The sequence below is a fragment of the Varroa destructor genome, unplaced genomic scaffold (genome assembly GCF_002443255.2).
Source record: "Varroa destructor unplaced genomic scaffold, Vdes_3.0 BEIS01000007.1, whole genome shotgun sequence".
In the NCBI taxonomy this organism is placed as follows: domain Eukaryota; kingdom Metazoa; phylum Arthropoda; class Arachnida; order Mesostigmata; family Varroidae; genus Varroa; species Varroa destructor.
The window spans coordinates 9,080,151-9,099,022 of record NW_019211460.1 but is presented as its reverse complement, the minus strand read 5'-3'; the positions used below and the strand labels follow the sequence as shown (position 1 = coordinate 9,099,022).

General features: G+C 41.0%; 2 protein-coding genes across 8 annotated transcripts; one reads left to right on the top strand and one right to left on the bottom strand.

The window, feature by feature from the left end:
• Positions 1-41: 41 nt before the first annotated feature.
• polybromo (protein) lies at positions 42-12,773 on the top strand. 6 transcript variants are annotated; one of them, XM_086975419.1, is made up of 11 exons: positions 43-707; positions 1,132-1,185; positions 2,068-2,359; positions 2,704-4,195; positions 4,687-5,776; positions 5,981-6,669; positions 6,904-7,246; positions 7,516-8,209; positions 8,433-8,905; positions 9,953-10,270; positions 10,841-12,773. In XM_086975419.1, the coding sequence occupies exons 3-11, from the start codon at positions 2,205-2,207 to the stop codon at positions 11,185-11,187; spliced, it is 5,601 nt and encodes a 1,866-aa protein (XP_086831545.1). In that variant the 5' UTR covers positions 43-707; positions 1,132-1,185; positions 2,068-2,204; the 3' UTR covers positions 11,188-12,773. The 6 variants fall into 6 exon arrangements, with proteins under 6 accessions (XP_022669829.1, XP_086831545.1, XP_086831546.1 ...); XM_086975420.1 differs by lacking the exon at positions 1,132-1,185 and having other exon boundaries at positions 43-626; positions 2,124-2,359; XM_022814093.2 differs by lacking the exon at positions 1,132-1,185 and having other exon boundaries at positions 43-626.
• Positions 12,774-13,249: 476 nt separating this feature from the next.
• Positions 13,250-15,955, bottom strand: Arp10 (Actin-related protein 10). 2 transcript variants are annotated; one of them, XR_015317511.1, is made up of 3 exons: positions 14,461-15,955; positions 13,885-14,021; positions 13,250-13,390 (listed from the first exon to the last, which is right to left on the bottom strand). XR_015317511.1 is itself a non-coding variant. In XM_086975430.1 (1 exon), exon 1 carries the CDS (start codon positions 15,743-15,745, stop codon positions 14,525-14,527), a length of 1,221 nt encoding a protein of 406 aa, XP_086831556.1. In that variant the 5' UTR covers positions 15,746-15,955; the 3' UTR covers positions 14,348-14,524. The 2 variants fall into 2 exon arrangements, 1 of the variants encoding a protein (XP_086831556.1); XM_086975430.1 differs by lacking the exons at positions 13,250-13,390; positions 13,885-14,021 and having other exon boundaries at positions 14,348-15,955.
• Positions 15,956-18,872: the final 2,917 nt, after the last annotated feature.

The window sequence follows — 18,872 nt, the reverse complement described above, 5'->3', positions numbered from 1 at the left end:
CGCTAAAGGGCGCGGACGACTTTCCTTCAGCCCAATGTTTAAACAGTTCGTTGGCTCAGCCATATAGCCTGGTACTAGCCCCTTTCACAGTAGTGCTCCGATCATGGCGCCCGCTATGACGCTCGTTTGACGTACCGGTTTTTTAAGCTGTCGCTTCAGTAGAGGTATTCATCGGCCGACGAGGATCCTACCGCGGCACCGAGTCACATGAGAATTTGCCCCGGTTTATTGTAGGCGCCGCCGTCAACGTCGCGAATTTCGTCGTCGTGGCCGTTGTTATTATTATGATTGTGATTCCTGCGCCTGCGGTGAATTCCGAGTTGTGATCGAGCTATGCTGCTGTTAACAAGAACGAAAGGCCCCCTTCTGTGAACGTTGTGATTTTCTCCTAAACGAGTGTAGCCAGTTCATCGGTGGTTATTTTTCTTGGAGTTTTCTTGTGTATATGGTACTTCATAGACTTGATATGTACGAACTGCTACGATCCGTCTCGTGATCGCCACCGTTTGAAGTAACAGTGGCATAGTTGCGTAGTGCGACACAAATGAGCCGGAAGCTCCTGACGGGGCAGCAGGGAATAGGCGCCCTGTTGCTGTGACGTTCGTCGACTTCATTGCAAGTCGACGGTGTGTATATCTGTATGCATTAATTTGCCTCTAAAGATAAGTGTCCAAATTAAGGTTTCTTGTAGCGCGGTCGTTATAGTGGTGAGTATTGTTTTCCTTAAAAAATTTTCTTTGCTTTACAACTATAAGATGGTCTGGGAAGTGAACCCTATAGTTTCGTTGTTCGTTAGGTAGTTAAGCGTCGGGATATAATGATGGACAAATACATCTGTTGAAGTACGGCGTTTTGGGAAGGTTTCCGCTCTGTGTAAAGGACCAGTAAATTCGCGACTTGCCGCCAAAACCATTCCGCCTATCGATGGCAGAGGCGGCCTAATACCGATGTGTAAAGAAAGCGACAGATTTTCACTATTTTCGCTCCAAATACAGAGGACTATGATGTTCAGATTGGTTCTGCTATGATAATTTTACGTGGTGCATGTTGTCAGTCGCACTGATATCTTTATAGTTGGTTTATGGGGTATCGATCGCCCTGGTAAAGCTGTTGTGACTTCCTTCTGAATAGGTAGTGAGACTGGGATACTGTTTGGTCTGTTGAACTGTCACTCGGGTTTATAAGGTTAGTGACGAAAATCTGGTTAAAACTAACAGATAATTTAAACAACACCTTCAAATTGCATCTATATGAATTTCTTTAATTTGTTGCCTGTACGTCAGTTGATTTGAAAAGCTGTACGTTTCTGAAATTTGAGCGCCAATCCTCAACCCTTTCGTGCTTTAGTTAGAGGCAAAATACATCTTGAATAGTACAGATTGAGACCACCAGGTTAGTTAACTGTAATAGTGCATATATAAATTGGAACAAATTAGCTGGATATCTAATAACCGCTGTTCTTTATCGACTGAGCCAACTACACTTAATAATAACAAACTCTTTCTCATGCTTGTTAATTGCAAATGTTCAACAAAATGTGCACCAACTCAGATACGTTTGTCGGACTGTTATAATATGACGCTTAACCAGTAGTAGTACCAAGGCTGCTTTTCGCGCAGTTTGATCTATTTAATTGTTTTTGTGAGGACAGATCAGGCGCTGTTCGAGTGGATATTTTCTTAACAAAGGCCCTACTGGAGTGACGACGTAACCTCATTTTGTGTTAAAAGCTGCTCCAGCGTTGATAATGATATTCCGTTTTGTGCGTTAAATATAATCTGTTATTGAAAGTGCATGAAGAAAAACTAGTGAACTCTCACGCTAAACAAACACACTAAAGTAAAATCTGTGAAGATGACATTATAACAAGTTAACACAAGATAAGGCGACAGTGAAAATAGTTATGATTTATCAGTAAGTGAATCAATTGAACGGGTGCTTTTGCTGTGCAAGTTCCAGTTGTAGTTAAATGTAAAGATAACAATAAAAATAGTATAACAGATACTAAAAAATATATATAAAATATGATTTTTAAAAAAATCGTTGACAAAATGCTTTGCTTTACAGAAACTAACAGGCAGATATCGCTTAATTAACGAACAACATTGACATTTGGCCGACAGCTTAACCCCTAACAGCCACACCGTCGAGCAGTTGGCCTAAAAAGGCCAAAAAAGAACATACAGAGTGCAGAAAGATAGGAAATGGGGCCCAAGAAGCGCCCTCCTACCGACGAAGATGAGGAGGTGATAACCCCATTGCGTCTCTCGAAGCGGAGACGTCAAGGTGCCGACCTTAGTGATATACTCAATGGCTTTGCAGACTCGCTTAAGGAACTAAAGTGCGAAGAGGAAGACAGGTTAGTGTCACATATAAATGGTATTAAGCGTGTTTCGAAATACGAGTTGCCTTAACGTTTTAGGCAACGATATTATATGCTCGCTAAAAATAAACCTGAAATACTTCCTAGTCTGCAAAACCGCTTTAAAAATTTCAACACCTTGGCCTCTGTCTGACGCGTGGCAACAGTTTAGTGTCACTTATACTAATTTTAAGAACTTTTCCAAATACGACTGTCAAAATTGCTGAGAAAAATTAAGAAAATTACTTAATTTTCTTCTATATATCCGGTGCCATCACTTGAATTGAAAACCAACAGTTCACTTAGTGGTGAATTTGATTCTGCCTGTCCCTTTGTTCCAGGTTCTACCTCGACCCGTTTATGCGTCTACCGAAGAAACGTTTTATGGGGGATTATTTTGAAGTGGTCAAAGAGCCCATCGACTTTAGTCGAATTCAACTTAAAGTTCGCAACGATGAGTATGCCTCAATTGATGACTTCGTCGCCGACTTCCAGCTGCTCGTCGATAATGCGAAGCTATACTATAAAAAGGACAGCCAGGAATATGCTGACGCTGTCGAGCTGTGGAACCACCTAGAGGAGTTACGTAAGGAGGAACGCGGCGGAAGCGTTGTACCATCCGAAGGTGATGCGGACGAATCACTTGAAGTCGATCCAATGGGTGACCAAATGGCGGAAATGTTCAGTATTGTGGTCAAGGCGACGGATGAAGGCCGTGAGGTAACGGACGTGTTCAAAATTCTACCATCGAAGCGGGACTACCCTGATTATTACCAAGTGATAAGCCAACCTATTGACTTGAAAACAATTGCGCAAAATATTCAAGAAGGTACCTACCAGTCGTTACACGACCTGGAGAAGGATCTAACTTTGATGTGTCGAAATGCAAAAACCTATAATGAACCGGGCTCTGATATCTACAAGGACGCCGCATTCCTTCAGAAGTTGATTAAGAGTACACGCTTCGAAGTGGAGAATCGTCGTGCTCCCGCTGTATTTAAACGGGGACGGCGAAGTGTCATAAAGGCGGCCCACTCACTTGTCGAGAGTATTGCCAGCCTCGAGGACAGCGATGCAGATGACGAAGACGTGGATGAGGAACAAGAGCTCGATGACGATGACGAGGTCGAAGAGGAGGATGCGGATAATGTTGAAGTCGAGGTGAAGGTTCCAAAGCGAAGAGGTCGTAAACCAAAAGCACTTAAGATGACTGAGGAAGAAGAGGCAGGAGAGGAAGAAGAAGATGAAGACGAAGACGAAGACGACGACGACGATGATGATGATGATGATGCAGAGGAAGAAGAAGAAGAAGGCAGCGAAAAGGAACCGGAAATCGACAAGAGTGTTATCTGGGATCTGATCTTAACAATCAGAATGTGGCAGAGCAGTAATCAAAGCGCATCTACTCCTCTAATCTCGGATCAATTCATGCGTATCCCCAGTAAGAAAGCGGCTCCCGATTATCATCAGGAAATTAGCAAACCAATGTCATTCCGAAAGGTCGCTACAAACATCACTAAACAAAAGTATAACTACGTAAAGGAGGTTATTGCCGATCTCGACCTGATCTTTAAAAACGCCAAAGTGTACAATAGGCCGGATTCGAAGATCTCCCAGGATGCAAGTAGCCTTCTCAAAGCTCTACATGCCAGGGTCAGGGAGCTCCAAGAAACAGTACCGAATTTCTTGAAGCTTAAAGTCCCTGGAGTTACTGACGCCGATATCGAAAAATCGGATTTGGTCCTGAAAGGCTGCCGTAAGCTTCGCCCCGATAAAACTGAAAATCCGTTGAAGGCTAGGTGTCATGCACTCTACAAGTCAGTCCTTACTTACGTAAGTAGATTTTTTTAGTTTATTAGGTATGCACTGACCCTTGTTTGTTGCCTATCGTTAGCTCTACAAGCGTCTATCGAACCCATTCTTAGTGTCTGATTTGTAGGTGAAGTTTTGTGATCGAAGATACCTATGCATAACGCCTGACCACTAGCAAACGAAATATTATAAAAAAACAATACACAAGATACTGCTCTTGTCTTCTTAAGAAATTAATATGTTTGGTGCAGAATTTTTAATGGTTTCTTTATATTTCGTTAATAAATGATAGCCGTATACCAAGTGGGCTGGCAATTATTAGAGCAACTATTTTAGAACCCAGACCAACGTCTTTTTTTTTGAGGAGGCTTTGGTTTTGTTGTTTATCTCTAGGTATTTGTTGTTGAACTTGGACGACGAACATCCAATTCTAGAAAAAATATTGCTGTGCTGCTGTTTTCTAGCGCATATAATAATAGCTTAGTCGCGGCATTGTCGTTTATACTTTACAGGAAGAAGATGGTCGTACTCTGATCGACCCATTCTTGAAAAAGCCCGACCCGGAACAATATCCCGACTATTACGACGTCATTCAGACTCCGATAGACATGCAGGTGGTACATGAACGCATCCGTCACCTTCGTTACGCGACCCCTGAAGCGTGTGTAGCAGACCTTCGGCTTATGTTTGAAAATTGTCGTACATACAATGAGGAAAATTCTCAGATTTATCAGGATGCCAACACGCTGGAAAAGGTTTTACAGCAAAAGTTAAAAGACCTAGGCCCGTACACGACACCTCCAGACTCGCCTGTTCCGACAACACCGAGGAAAAGCGGTGGAAAGAAAGTGTCTCGAACCAAACTACAGACACTTTACGACAAAGTTTCTAACTACGTAGACAACAAGGGCCGTAACATAAGTAGAATCTTTAATAAATTACCATCAAAGCTCGAATATCCAGAATATTACGACGTCATCAAGGAACCCATTGACTTAGAGATGGTCAAGCAAAAATGGGGAAGGGGCAGCTACGAGTCCCTCGATGACATGCTCCATGATTTACTACTTATGTTTGATAATGCATGTACGTATAACGAGCCCGACTCACAACTATACAAAGATGCCCTTCTTTTGCGTAAAGTGGCACTGCAGACTAAGTTAGAACTAGGTGCGGCGGATCTCGAGGATGGTGTGCCCGACATGAGTGGCATTGTTCTCGAGCTACTGAGCAATTTGTTTACTTCGACATACAATCACCAGGACGAGAAGACCGGCCGCTGTTATACTGATTCGCTGGTCGAATTCAGCGAAACTGCCGAATTTGTAGCGGCCGCCGAGGATGAAGGCGCTCGCGTTCTCAACCTTGACCTAATCAAACGTGCCATGGATCGAGGCAACTATCGTCGGCTAGACGTTTTTCAACAGGATATGTTCACCTTCTTCCGGCGTGCACGTAAAGCGACGAAAATCGATTCTACGGTGTGGAAGGATTCCATTATTTTGCAGACGTTCTTTATCCACTACAGAGATGAGCTCTGTCAGAATCGATTCGAGTCGCCCGCACTTTCGTACACAGAAAATGATCTTGCCGATGAGATTGGTGAGCAGTATTTATTATTATTTCATCTTTTATAATAGTGGCTATGTCCACTCGTAACTCGTAATTGTAATTAATTCCTATCAGTTCCTTTTTAAAAATCTGTGCTATATTGCTAAATCAATCGCCCTATCTGCCAGGATATACTTTTAACTGTGTATAGCATATATACCAATATGTAAGCCTTTCTTGTTCTGTTTTTAACAGACAAAACAAAAGCAGAGAAAACCGTGCAGGAGGCTTCTGATCAGGAGACACCAAAAGAAATAACAAAGTCAGCAGCGGCAGACGATGGTGTCCAGCAAATGGACGTCAACGGGATGACGGTGCGTGTCGGCGATTATGTGTACGTGCAGCCCCGAGAAAAGGGGATGGAACCGCACGTCACCATGATCGAAAGACTCTACACGGATGAGAAAGGCCTTCATTGGCTATTCGGCACGTGGTTTTACCGGCCGCATGAGACGTTCCACCTAGCCTCCCGAAAGTTCCTGGCCAAAGAAGTGTTTAAAAGTGACAGTCATACAAATACCCTGCTCAACGAGGTTATGGGCAGATGTCACGTTATGTTCGCGAGAGATTTCTTCACGACGCGTCCCGTAGGCTTTGCCGATCAGGATGTATTCGTCTGCGAATCGCGCTATTTCCCGAAAATGAAACGTTTTCAAAAGATCAAAGTATGGCCATTGAATGATGAAATTAAATATGTTCCCCGCGAAAAGCCCCTCGAGGCCATTCGAGTGCCTTCGATTTTCCGGAAAAAAGATTCAGACGATGAGAAGACTCAGGACGGCAAGGATGGGTTGAAACGAGAGAGTGATGACGATTCCAAGGAGCTCATCATGCCCGCCTTACCTTTGCAGGACGACTATCGCCCCTGTGACAGGGTCATGCCTGTAAGTTATCAGAAGAGAAATATAAAGCTTGCTTTACGTATGACTGGAGTAAGTATCTATAACTGAGGTGTGTGGTGAAAACGGATTCATTAATGAACGATATGTTCAGGAAAAACGTAGTTTCCTTGCACTCCCATTTGTTAAAATTACGAATATATACGTATGTGCTTCATTGCGTAAAAACTCATAATGATTCATTTTGCAATGTATATTTTAATTGGTTTTCTTTTCTAGGACGTTATGTTGCCGACCCCGTCCGGAGACGACAATGAAAACACGTATTATGAGCAAATCACCTTTTCTGGTGGAACGTACCGTACTGGCGACTGCGTCTATGTACGTACAGAAACTGATAACCTGATGGCTCGCATTGAGAAAATGTGGACCGATAATATGGGTGTGGGCTTTTTTCATGGACCGTGGTTCGTCACACCAAAGGAGATACATGCCTCGGGTGCAGCTCCAGGTAGACAGTTCTTCCGACAAGAAGTCTTCCTATCATCAATTGAAGATACTAACCCGCTTCTTGCGATCACGGGAAGATGTCACGTAATGGACCTTGAGGAATACATGAGCAGTAAGTATGAACGATGCTTATCGTCCAAGCAAGTCATAAGCGTTTTACAAAAAAAAAAAAAGACCAGTACATACTTGTTGCTTTGTCAAAAGAATAGCTTCAAATGTGGCATGTAGCTCAAGTCATACTGTTATACACTTTATACTGTTATATACATACTGTCATACCGCAGCATAATGCCTATATGTATACTACTTCAAGTGTGCCCGAGATGCTACCTTTTTACGAATAAAAATCTTCTCTTGTTCCTCATGGTGGTCGTCTTTCAGATCGACCGACAGAGATTCCTGAGGAGGATATCTACGTGTGCGAAAATGCCTACAACGAAGGCGACAAAGTAATCACTCGCCTTGAGCACGGCTTACGGAAAATTCTTCATTCGGATGCGGTACTTGTTGATGAAGTGTATACGCTTCGGCGGCCGCCGCGACTTGCTCGAGAAAGCTTCCCGTTTGTGCCGAAAACCTCTCAACAGGAGCCTGTCACATCTGCACCACCTAAGCCGACTCCGTCTGCTGTGCCAGTTCCACCCAATGCAAGCAATCCTGCGTCGACAAGGGCGCCCCCACCCGGGTTAATCAGTGACAACGAGGACAGTAATGACCTATCGGTTCGGGATGAAACATCGAATCATTCGACGTCGCAAATGTCGATGTCAACGTCAGCATCACAACCGCAGGCAGCCACTCCCTTGTCGACAAAACAGAAGCTGGTTAGCAAGGTGAAACAAATGCGAATCAGCGGCTACATCGTCTACTCGACCGAGCGAAGAAAGGAGATCACGGTAGAAAACCCCGACCGCTCGTTTGGCGAACTCTCGCGAATGCTCGGTAACGAATGGAAAGAGTTGCCACCAGAAACAAAAGCGCTTTACGAGGAAAAAGCAGCTAAGCAAAATGAAATCAACAAAATAAAGCACGCGGAAATGTTCAACGTAAATAACAGCATTGCGTATACGGAACGGTGAGAGAGCAATTTTACACAACAAGCGCACAACATCGATTCCAGAAATAGGGTGCCTACAGAGACTGGACTTTTTGCCATATGTTAATATCTAGTGATTTACCTATTTTGTATCTATTATTATACTTTTTTGTTACATTTCAGAGATAAAAATTTGCAGATCAAGTACGCACTTTTGGTTGCGAATACATTGTGATAATACCTACGTTTTTGTGCCTTGCAGAACTGCCGCTGACCTTCTAAAAGTGTTTGAATGCCACTGGGACAACTGCGATTATCAGTTTGAGGATCAGGACGATCTCACATATCATCTGACTCACGATCCTTCAGGTCATATTTATCAGACATTCATTAAACTCAATGAAAGTGTCAACTTCCAGTGTCGTTGGCTGATGTGCGGTCGTGTGAAGAAAAGCCAGCCCCCGTTCAACACGATTCCGAAGCTGCTTAAACACGTCAAAGACGTACACGTAAAGACGTCGCAGCGGACGATTCTGCCTGAACAAAAGACCAGGAATTTCTGCACCAGACGACTTCAACATCAGCAAAATGCGACGCCTGGAGGACCGATGCATCCGGGTGTCCATCCCGTCTCTCATCCGGGCCTGCCCGGACAAATGGTGCACATTTCGGTACAAGGCCACCATCCAGGTCAGATTATGTCGCAGCAGCAAATCCACATGACCGCCCCTCCAGGTAAATTACCTTTCAGAATAAAAGTGTCATTGTTAGAATACGGATTTGCAAGACAGATATGAACAGAAGAACAGAAGTAGAACACATTGGTACCCCTAATCTGACGACCTTTTAGAAATTATGCTCGCCACTATATTCTCATATATAAGAACCACTCATGAGCCTATTTAGCGGTTTTGAGGTCTGTACAGATGTCGGTGATCTGTTATATCCAATCTCTATGATTCAGTGTCAAGAAATGCTTAATTGATATTTGGAACAATTTGGAAGTTTGCACTCTTAGACGCTACCGGGTTTTATTTATTAGCACAAGCGCGTGATAACCCCAGGGTACTTATGCAATTTAATTGGTATGCAGTCATTTGAACGATACGCGTACCAAGTTGACTTAATATTAAAAAAAACTCAAACAGAAGTTTATGTGGATGTACAGGGTAACCATAGACATTATTAACTTTGCGCCAACTGGGAATCGTTATTTCATTTTTGCTCCAGTTAACTAACAATTTATATATATATGCTATTGCGAGAACCTGTTGGTGTTGTGACACCTAAAAGAATCGTGTGTCTCGTACAACATATATTCGGATACAGCGTTTTGGTCTGTAATAAGTGTGCCCCCACCCTGAGCTGCATATTGTTTTCCCTCTACAGTCTTGTGGATGACTTTATTTATTAAATAGTACGTAGAGCATGTATATGCCATTTAAGACTACACTATATAGATTGGTTAGATGAAGATATGTTTGACTTTCTTAAAATTATACCCTCAAGTACATTGATTAACTAGGGTATAATTGTAGTACTTCATCATTATCATCACCATAACCTTGTTTTCCACCTGAGCCGGCCTCTAACTGTGATTATCGCCCATTGTTTTTTTCTCTGTCTGTTGTCCCTTCTTCTGTCTGCTCTGACGTTTGGCCCAATGTTCCTTCGCTTCTTCTTATTATTACGTTATTATCTTCATTATTGTTGTATCGTTTCCGTGTGGCTTTGGTGCGTGTGGTTATGTTTGTCTGCGCCCGCATTCCCCTTCAAATAAAGGTCACGGAGGCATAGGGATGCAAGTACCCCCCGGGTCATCCGTGCACGGTGGCATGCAAACTCAACAGCACATGCAGTATCCTCACCATCAACACTATCCAGGCGGCCCCGGGGCTCAGCAAGGGGCGGCCCATCCGCCAAATGCTGGCTCACACCATCCGGGACATACCGGCGCCCCTGGCTCAGCACAAATGCACCCTAGCCATCCTGCCGCTGGCTATGCTGCCCATCCGGGCTACCCACATGGTACAGTGCCCCCTCATTTTGCCATTCCTGGACCACCTCCCATGCATAACGGCGCACATGCCCACGGGCATGGTAAGTCATTGCTCATCTCATTGTATAATCAAATACTGACATCCCCTGTGTCAAGACGACATCATTATTTCATCTGTGGCAGTGATGGTTTTTGCTTCAGATTCTTTCTCTAATCGTAATACAGTGTAAATAGCACCCGTCGTATGTAGCCGTGCCTGTTTTGTCCTTCAGCGTAAGTGCGTACTTAATGTTGCTAAATCTAACATTACTCCTTCTGTAACGTGTGTAAAAACGCTAGAAATAATTATTATTATGCGTAAAACACATGCAACATGATTGTGTTTGGTGAAAAAGAAATTCACTAGATTGAACTTGATACGATTTGTGTTGAGGGGAAAGCTCATTTTGAGGTTGCGTACAAACCTTCCTGTTACCAGTTGATAAAGCAAAAGCAGCTGAAAGTTTGGAATATACTGGTAACTGAATTAACATGTCCGCATTAGAATATCATTCAGTTGACGTCTTTGCTTCCTATTTTAACTAAATAGTGTAATTTATGTTTACCTTTCTTACCGTTCAAGTTTTAGATACGTTAACTCAACACTTATGACTGCTTTTTAATCTGGACAGGTCCATCAATGTCTGTTTCGCCGGTGGCCGCTGCTCGTCCAGTCGTTGCCGAGCCTTTGTTCGTCGCCCCGCCACCGAAGCCCCACAAACTGCTTCACACATTTGCTTATATAAAATACATTGAAGGTCTCAACCAGGAAGGACAGAAAACCGTATCCAACTGGGATCAGCAGCTCAAAGCAACCCGTGACAATACATCACCGCCAGCATCGCATAACGGTCCCCAACAGCTGCCCATGCATTGGCTAGCGAACGGAGCAGGTCTTCACGGAAGTGCAGTTAACGCACTTTGGGCGTTGCGTGACTTTATGCTCAAGGACGCCCTTAATATCAACCACATCGATTAGGTGTCGCTATTAAATCGATTGCCTTCCAATGATCTTCATTTGGGTGTGTTGAAACAAATTCCATTGTCTTAATGTGACAGTAATACGACTGCGGTGCGCTAAGAGTCAATATAAAAAGAAGGCGCAGCCTGCGGATTAATTAGGTGATGGCAACCTACAATCGATTATATGTTAACCTGGTCATTCGACTAGTCGTTACGAATGAAACGTTGTGTCATCGGACTGATTATCTGTCCAAGCTGAATGGCACACCATAGTCAAAGGCTATCTCATGGTGAATTATAAATAATCATTTGTAGACGGACAACGATGAGGAGTGAGCGCTTATGATGGACATCAAATAATACAAAATAATTATTATAATGTTGATGTTTCTTAAATGGAGATCCACTAAAAGTATGATAGGTGGACATTATTATATATACTTGTACGACATATATATACATATATATTGTGCATATATTGATGTGAGAAAGAGAGACTCATTTAGAAACAAATGCGATAACATTGACATGGCACAACTGAAAAAACTATTGACAGCTGATTTATTCCTGGCACGAATGGTTATTTTTTTCTTGTTTCTTTTTGTGGGGCAGACCCGGTCTGCACAGGATGGGTGTGCTACAAGTTTGTTAGACAATGGCATTTTTCTTTACTTCAGTAGTACTTTTTTAAAAATGAAAGGGCCAAATTTCAAAATATTTGAGACAGTAGCTGTCACTATAAACCATGCACTATGAAATGATGTTTCGAGTCTTGGCGTCCCGAGCTGTCTACGGATGCACAGAATGGGTCAGAGCAAATAAAAATAGTGAGTTTTTGACTGTGGTTTCTGATGACGGGTGATCGACATCTGTGAGACCTGATGAAGTATCCAATAGCGCGAACCCGCGAAAAAAGTAACTCATTCTAGTTTCCAGTGCCGACTACCCTTCACTAAATAAGTCCGTCACTTTAAAGACATTTTCTTAATTTTTGGAAATGTAGGGTATCTTTACGCCATTGTAAAGAGATACCGTTCTGGAAAATCAGGAAGTAAGAGGTAAAATGTCTTAATTTCAATGAAACTTTGCAACAGTTACATTTGTTTTTGTGTTAGTCAAGTCTATAGGCGGGGACAGTGCTTATAGGCAGTGTTCAATAAGCTAAAAAACGTGTTTTAAATGGTGCATACGTAAAACAAATGACCAAGATAAATATTTTGTCAAAGACCATACTGCGAAGCACGGTCTCCGTTTGTAAAGAACAGTGGCGGATGAATTGTAAAGACCGAAAATACTCCAGCCACTGCAAATTATAAACAAAATTAATTGTTCGACCAATTTAAAGCAGTAACCAATGTGGAAGAGGTCTTTGGCTCTGTATGTGAAGAGATATTCTCGTTGAAATACCAATGAATACGGTCACGAATATTGTAGCAACATTTTGCGGTAGCAAGTATCTTGCTTATCTATTTGTGCTCTATATATTCACATATACGGATACAATTAAAGAGACGAGACAATATTAAAAGATGAAGAAAAAGCTAAAGTTCTACCGGAATGTAATTAAATTATGTACAATAAATGCGCAATGAAAAGAGATAATTAATAATCATTATCATAATAATAGTAATAACAAAAGAAACAGATAGTTGAAGCAAATGAGATCGAATCGGTAATTTATAGAAACATGCATATTTTACGAAACAAAACAGTGAAATCGAAGATACCGTAGTGTATAAAATACAATTGTTTTTAATTGGAAGCTGGTACACTGTATTACGGCCATTGCTACCGTTCGTAAGAACAGTTTTTTTATAACAAATTATTTATGTTGCGTTGAAACAGTCCATAATAATTACGGAGGTACTCATTGAAGACATTACAATAGAAACACCACTACAGATACATTATGTAAAAAAATTACATTATCGGGTATATATTGATAATTAATATATTAGACTTCTTCATCGACAAATACAGTAAGATACATTATATCACAAACACACAGAAATTAGTTTAGTAGTAGCAACTCAGTTATTCCTCTTGTTCTTTTAACTTCATAGTAGAATCTTCACCGCTCTCCCGCCTGGCCAGTTCTTTAGTAAGATCTTTCTGTCTTTGAAGGGTGACAACGTTCTCAATCTGGCGTCGTTTTCGACGCTCGATATCGTTGATAATACCCTGCTTTAGTTGACTCCTGCTCATATCATGCGATTAACCTATGGAATTAGTTATTCGCATTTTTGCATGTATAGGTTTGCTGTCTTCTTTGGATTTACTATGCCAAATTAAGTTTAACCAGGAGGCGAAAATAAATTCCTAAAATAATTCGTTTCGATTGCAAGTAACCGAAATCATTATTTTACATTTCGAAAGTGGAGCTCGCCTTATAAACAGGATTTAGGAGTTCACAAAACTAATATGCCATTGTTACGGATCACAGAAACACTACTAACAGGCTTATCCATAACCATAGCAGACATGCCAATGTGTATATGTGTCTGTCTTCGCCTCGTTTAATAAGCTGCATTTAAAGTTCATACAAAGTTCATAAAAAAGCTTTTATCGGAGAATCGATTTCGGAAATCGATCAAGTGAAAGAAAATCTTGGCGTAACTGTATCAAAAAACTTGAAATGCGGATTCCTCAACATAATATCATCAGTGGTACGAATGAAAACGCCGAAATATGGTATGTCGACGCAGATACGTACCGCTCAAGTTCTTGCTTATAATGTACGTAGCCAATAGTGCCCAGAGAGATAATAGCTGATGCCGCACATACGACCTTTGATGACCTTGACATCTTTTGACCTCGATCGCACACCGCGGGCACGCTGAAAAGTCGTTGCTGAAACAAGTTTTGCCGTTGCATAATTTAATGACGATACTAATTTATAAAGCGTCTATTTTTAACATATAATCTTCAATAAACTGAAAAGAATATAGTGTAAATATCGAAACAGGTTTGTTAGGAAGTCAAAAAGGTTCATTATAGAAAAATGATTTATATAGACCTTTAAACATAAATTATAATGAAGCACTTTGTTTGTTATTTTGAATATTATATTTATCATTTAGTTCTATATTGAAACGGAATTTAGTGTCTTAAAATGAAACTCATTTATTTGCACCAAACATAGTTCGGATTTTTAAAAATCATTTCACAACAAAAAATTGACTTTTCAAGCGCACCTTCTCTTGCTTTATTAGTATAAACGGTTTCATTCATTATTTGGATATATATACATGTATAAAATATATGCGCACTACTACTTAAACCCACACACCAAAAAAATTAGCCCTCAAATTGATCGCAACCGCAAAGAGTTGACGAACATGTGTTGTATGAATTCACAGTCCAGGGATAACATCTGTTTTCCATTTTTGATCGGCCCAGTCCGGAATGTGCTTTCGGTTTTCTATGAATTGGTCCTTTGTCATGGCTTGGGAGCTAACGTAGTCAGTCGCGCCGTATACTGAACCGCCTAACCAGGCCGTTACGTTCGCGCAGCAGGGCGTTGTGTGAAATTTAAATTTATCTAAAAAAAGCTTCCCCTTGTAACGAGGCTCCTGTAGAAGGGCCAGGAGCTCCTCCTTAAGACGACGTTTAAATCCAGGAAGCATGACGGTTCCGCCTATGAGGACTATATTCTCTGCGAGGACACGACGAGAATCACGATTACATTGTAAGAGGACATCAAGTACAAGAGTCGCTACTGAAATCATTTCATTATCCAACTCGAAGAGACACTCCGGTGCAAATTCTCGTAGCGTGCCAGGAATTTCAAGGACTTTGTCTCCCTCGAGAGGATACCTCACGTCAGACGGGGCTGGCAATTCAAGCTGGCGTCCTTCACAGAAAGCTTCCTGAAATGTCTGCGCCTGCATGTGACGCTCTCTAGGCGTGATGAAGCATGTACGAACTTTTATGTCCTCAACTATATGGCCATTAGCTAGAACATCGGGGTTTAATTCTCCGAGAAAGCAGGTTTGCCCATCGGAACAAAGTACTCTGCCGAATTTCAGCAAAAAACTTTCGAGTCTTCGATGAATCTCATATGAGCCTAGGGGTGCATCCCCGAGCGCCTGCAGAACGCACACCCCTTCGAATACTGGCAGAACCGTCGTTTCTCGAAAGCCAACATTGACTACGAGCGCTGTGTTCAATCGAAGTGTGTAAAGAGCGCAAAGATGCGAAGGGACAAAGACGATAGCCGGCACTTCAAAGTGCTCATATAGAACGCTGGCAAGTGTATCCTTGAACTCAGTGGGAACCATAAGTGACTCGACGACCACCAGGCGACGATCTTTGGGGCTTGTACACAAATGTTTGTAGTACACAGTATAAAGGAAGTCTTGCAGGAGATGAGGTAGTTCACTGGCGTGGCTGTACGAGTAGAGATCATGGCCGGCCACTTGAGATGGGATCACGGCACGCGGGCTTGGCTCTCGGGCAAACCCGCATTTGGTATAAGCTCTACCCAACTCCAACACTACCGGATTTTTGTCTGAGCTTAAACTGTAGTCGGCCCCCGAACTATATCGAGGCGTTAGAGTATTCGTTGAGGTCATCGTCGTTTTTGAAGTCGCCTCTGTTCTCAACAATACAGTCGTGTATGTACTTCTGCCTCGTTGTACATATCGCAAAATTACTCTTGGGTTTAGACGATAACAAGACAGCTAAGTCTCATTCTATTTGCGCATAACGATTATACATCATCGATTATAGGCTACAAAATTATGTAAAACGGTCGGCAACTTATCATGTCAGATTGTTCTATAACTCACCTATGTTGTTGAATTGCGGACGCGGCCATCTTTGTTTCGTATGGCATGCGCGCGCATATTCGAAGATTTCTTTCGCTATTGGATACGCCAGCGTAGATCGCAAGGTATTTAAGACCTAAAAATGAATAATAGAGGAACACAGATCAATATTATGGAAAATAGACAACTACATTAAATAATAATAACTATGTGCATATAATTAATATTTAAGTTCAATCAGAATAAAAACGCTGCTGATAACAAACTGCAACAAAACCAAATTTTCCACTGTCGTCGGTTTTCCGACGTATTCCCTCGAGAAAAATTATTGGCGTCAGGGCTGGAGAATGAGCAGGGTATTCTATAGGATTTTTTCGTCTCAACTCATTTGTTTTAAAGCTTCTTATCAAGATATGCTCTTACATTAGTGATAATGTGCAGCTGCTCTGTCGTGTTGAGAAATAAAATTCGCCACCTTTTCCAAAATACTTCTAAGTGCATGGTAAAACAGATTCTTGCGGTAAATTTAACTTAATGACACTAGGGGGTTCTAGTTGGATGATAATGCATACATTTTTTTAGGACGCTTCGTGAATATGTGTACATACATACATAGAGTCATATTATATAAATCTAGGTCCTTTTCGAGCTGATATATTGTTGCAATCCAAACCATATATGATAGACGCTGTGGGTAGGCTATTCATGCGTAAAATCTGTCTGTGTTGCTGTCGCTTGGTCCATTATGTTCATGATTCTTTTTTGCTCTCCCGCTATCCCGTTTTTATATTAGTATTGCTTTGGCACTTATATTTGTATATTTTGGAAGAATCATTGTTTATATGTTTTATGATATATTTTGTAATATTGTTATTTTACTTTTAAACGGTCTAATAATACCCTCTCTACAATACGTTGTTACTGTTTTTTCAATTTGCCTTATTATTCCAATGTTATATAAAATGTTCAATAACCTCTTTTGAGACGCATATATACCTGTTCTCGGTAATTTTTGCGTTGTTAAAAATATTGGTTATGGAAGACATTTATTTCAACTAATAAACACTTTTATATGTTAAACAAACATTATTTCAGAAGTTACAAATCCGTTTGTTACAGGTAGCGTTTCCTTCGCTTCTAGACCATACTTGTTAACTGTTTGGTAGAGGTACTGGTAGAGGCGTTAATATATGTTATTGTTTTTGTGCTGTGTTCTGTGATATGACAACATCACTTAAAACAGAAAAGTAGAAGCAAGCGTAAAGGGCAATTTCCATTCTGAAAACAGTGCTACCAATACTGTGCTTGCTAAACAATTGCTTAAACTCATTACGGTTGTATATTAGTAGGCATTTGTATAAACCTCGCTAAATGTGCTTCTAGATTTCTTAATAGATTTATGGTCATTTGGCACGCTAGGGCACTTGTCCAAACATTGTTCGCGCCCGAAAATCTGTGCGTTCTGCAGCCGCATTATGGACATTCCGCTACAGTGTCTACTGAGACCAGCAGAGTGCATGATTGAGAACAAAAAATTCACGAGCTTTTATCCATTGACCGGTATAGATACGGTTGATCGTAGTTAGACGCATATTGAACGAGTATCGACCGCAATAGCATAGTAGCATATAGACCTATATAATCATATAGCGTATAGACAACATATAATAAAAATATAAAAAACTGCTTTACGATTTACAATTTAGTACTAAACATGACAAATCTTTTTAAATGTCAAGCAATAAGAATTTTTGAAGCAATGTAGCTCTAGAGTAAAACGGCTCATAATTAAAGGCCATGAAACAGGCATATCTTCCATCCACATGCATAACAAAAAAAAAGTATGGTGTTATAGAGTATTTAGGGGAACGTCGTGCGAAATAAAATCTTTAATTTCCTTTTTCTCATTTTGAATCCTTCCACTTAAACTTTTTCTAGGTGAAAATTAATTTAAGGCAGTACATTCAGTGCGGCGTTATTTTTTTACAGAGTATGCCCTTTAAGAGGCCCAATCAGCCAATTAGCATCGTCGGGTATGGTTCTAACTAAGGAACTGTGTTGCATTAAAATCTTACGCAAATTGTTAGGGCTAGCCAAGCCCCACGTACGCTAGGTGCGGTGGCGTAAATAAATAGCAGAAATATACTAAGATATTTTTCAGTACAAATATTCAACACAAAACTTATACCTGTATCTCTTAGAACTGTATTCATTGATTTTGATTAGGAACGAAAAGCGCATTTAAGGTGTTCGACGATCTCACATATATCTATTCAGTCGATAGCATCTAACGGTACAGGGGCGCTAGGAGGCGCTGCAGTTAAGCTCAAAGTAATGGGTCCGAAAGTGCTAGAGCCTAAAGACGATGACGATGCAAAACTTCGCAAGCACAATTGGGACCTTGGTATGAAATTGGGATCGTGTTAAACGCTCTCATAGAGTTTATAGATCACTTTACAGATATCCTGATGTCGCATCACGCGGTGTAATCAATGCTGTCTCTAAAGCAAAGGCAACGCGGTAAGGGACTATTTAAGGCAATGCAGAATAATTCGTATATATATATATATATATATATATAATTTTTGTATAGCATGTCGGGTAAATATCCCTCGTCAATTTTTTCGTAGGCAAGGATGTACATTTAGAAAACCTAATTTCTGCAACAATTATAACGACAACCGTCGTGAATTTTAAAAAAATGTGAATAAAACAGCCTCTGATTGAAAGGGATTAGGAGTAGCTGGTTTGAGTCCTTTTAGTAACATGTAAATATCACACAAGTAGCGTGAGGAAAGAAAAAAGTATTTCTTTTAATGAAGAAACATGTAGCAGATTCTAATCCTAAAGTAAAAAAACTATGTTAAAGATAACGGTTGTGACTTTAAATATTAGACCAAAAGAAAGTTTTGCGACTTTTTTTACCAAATAG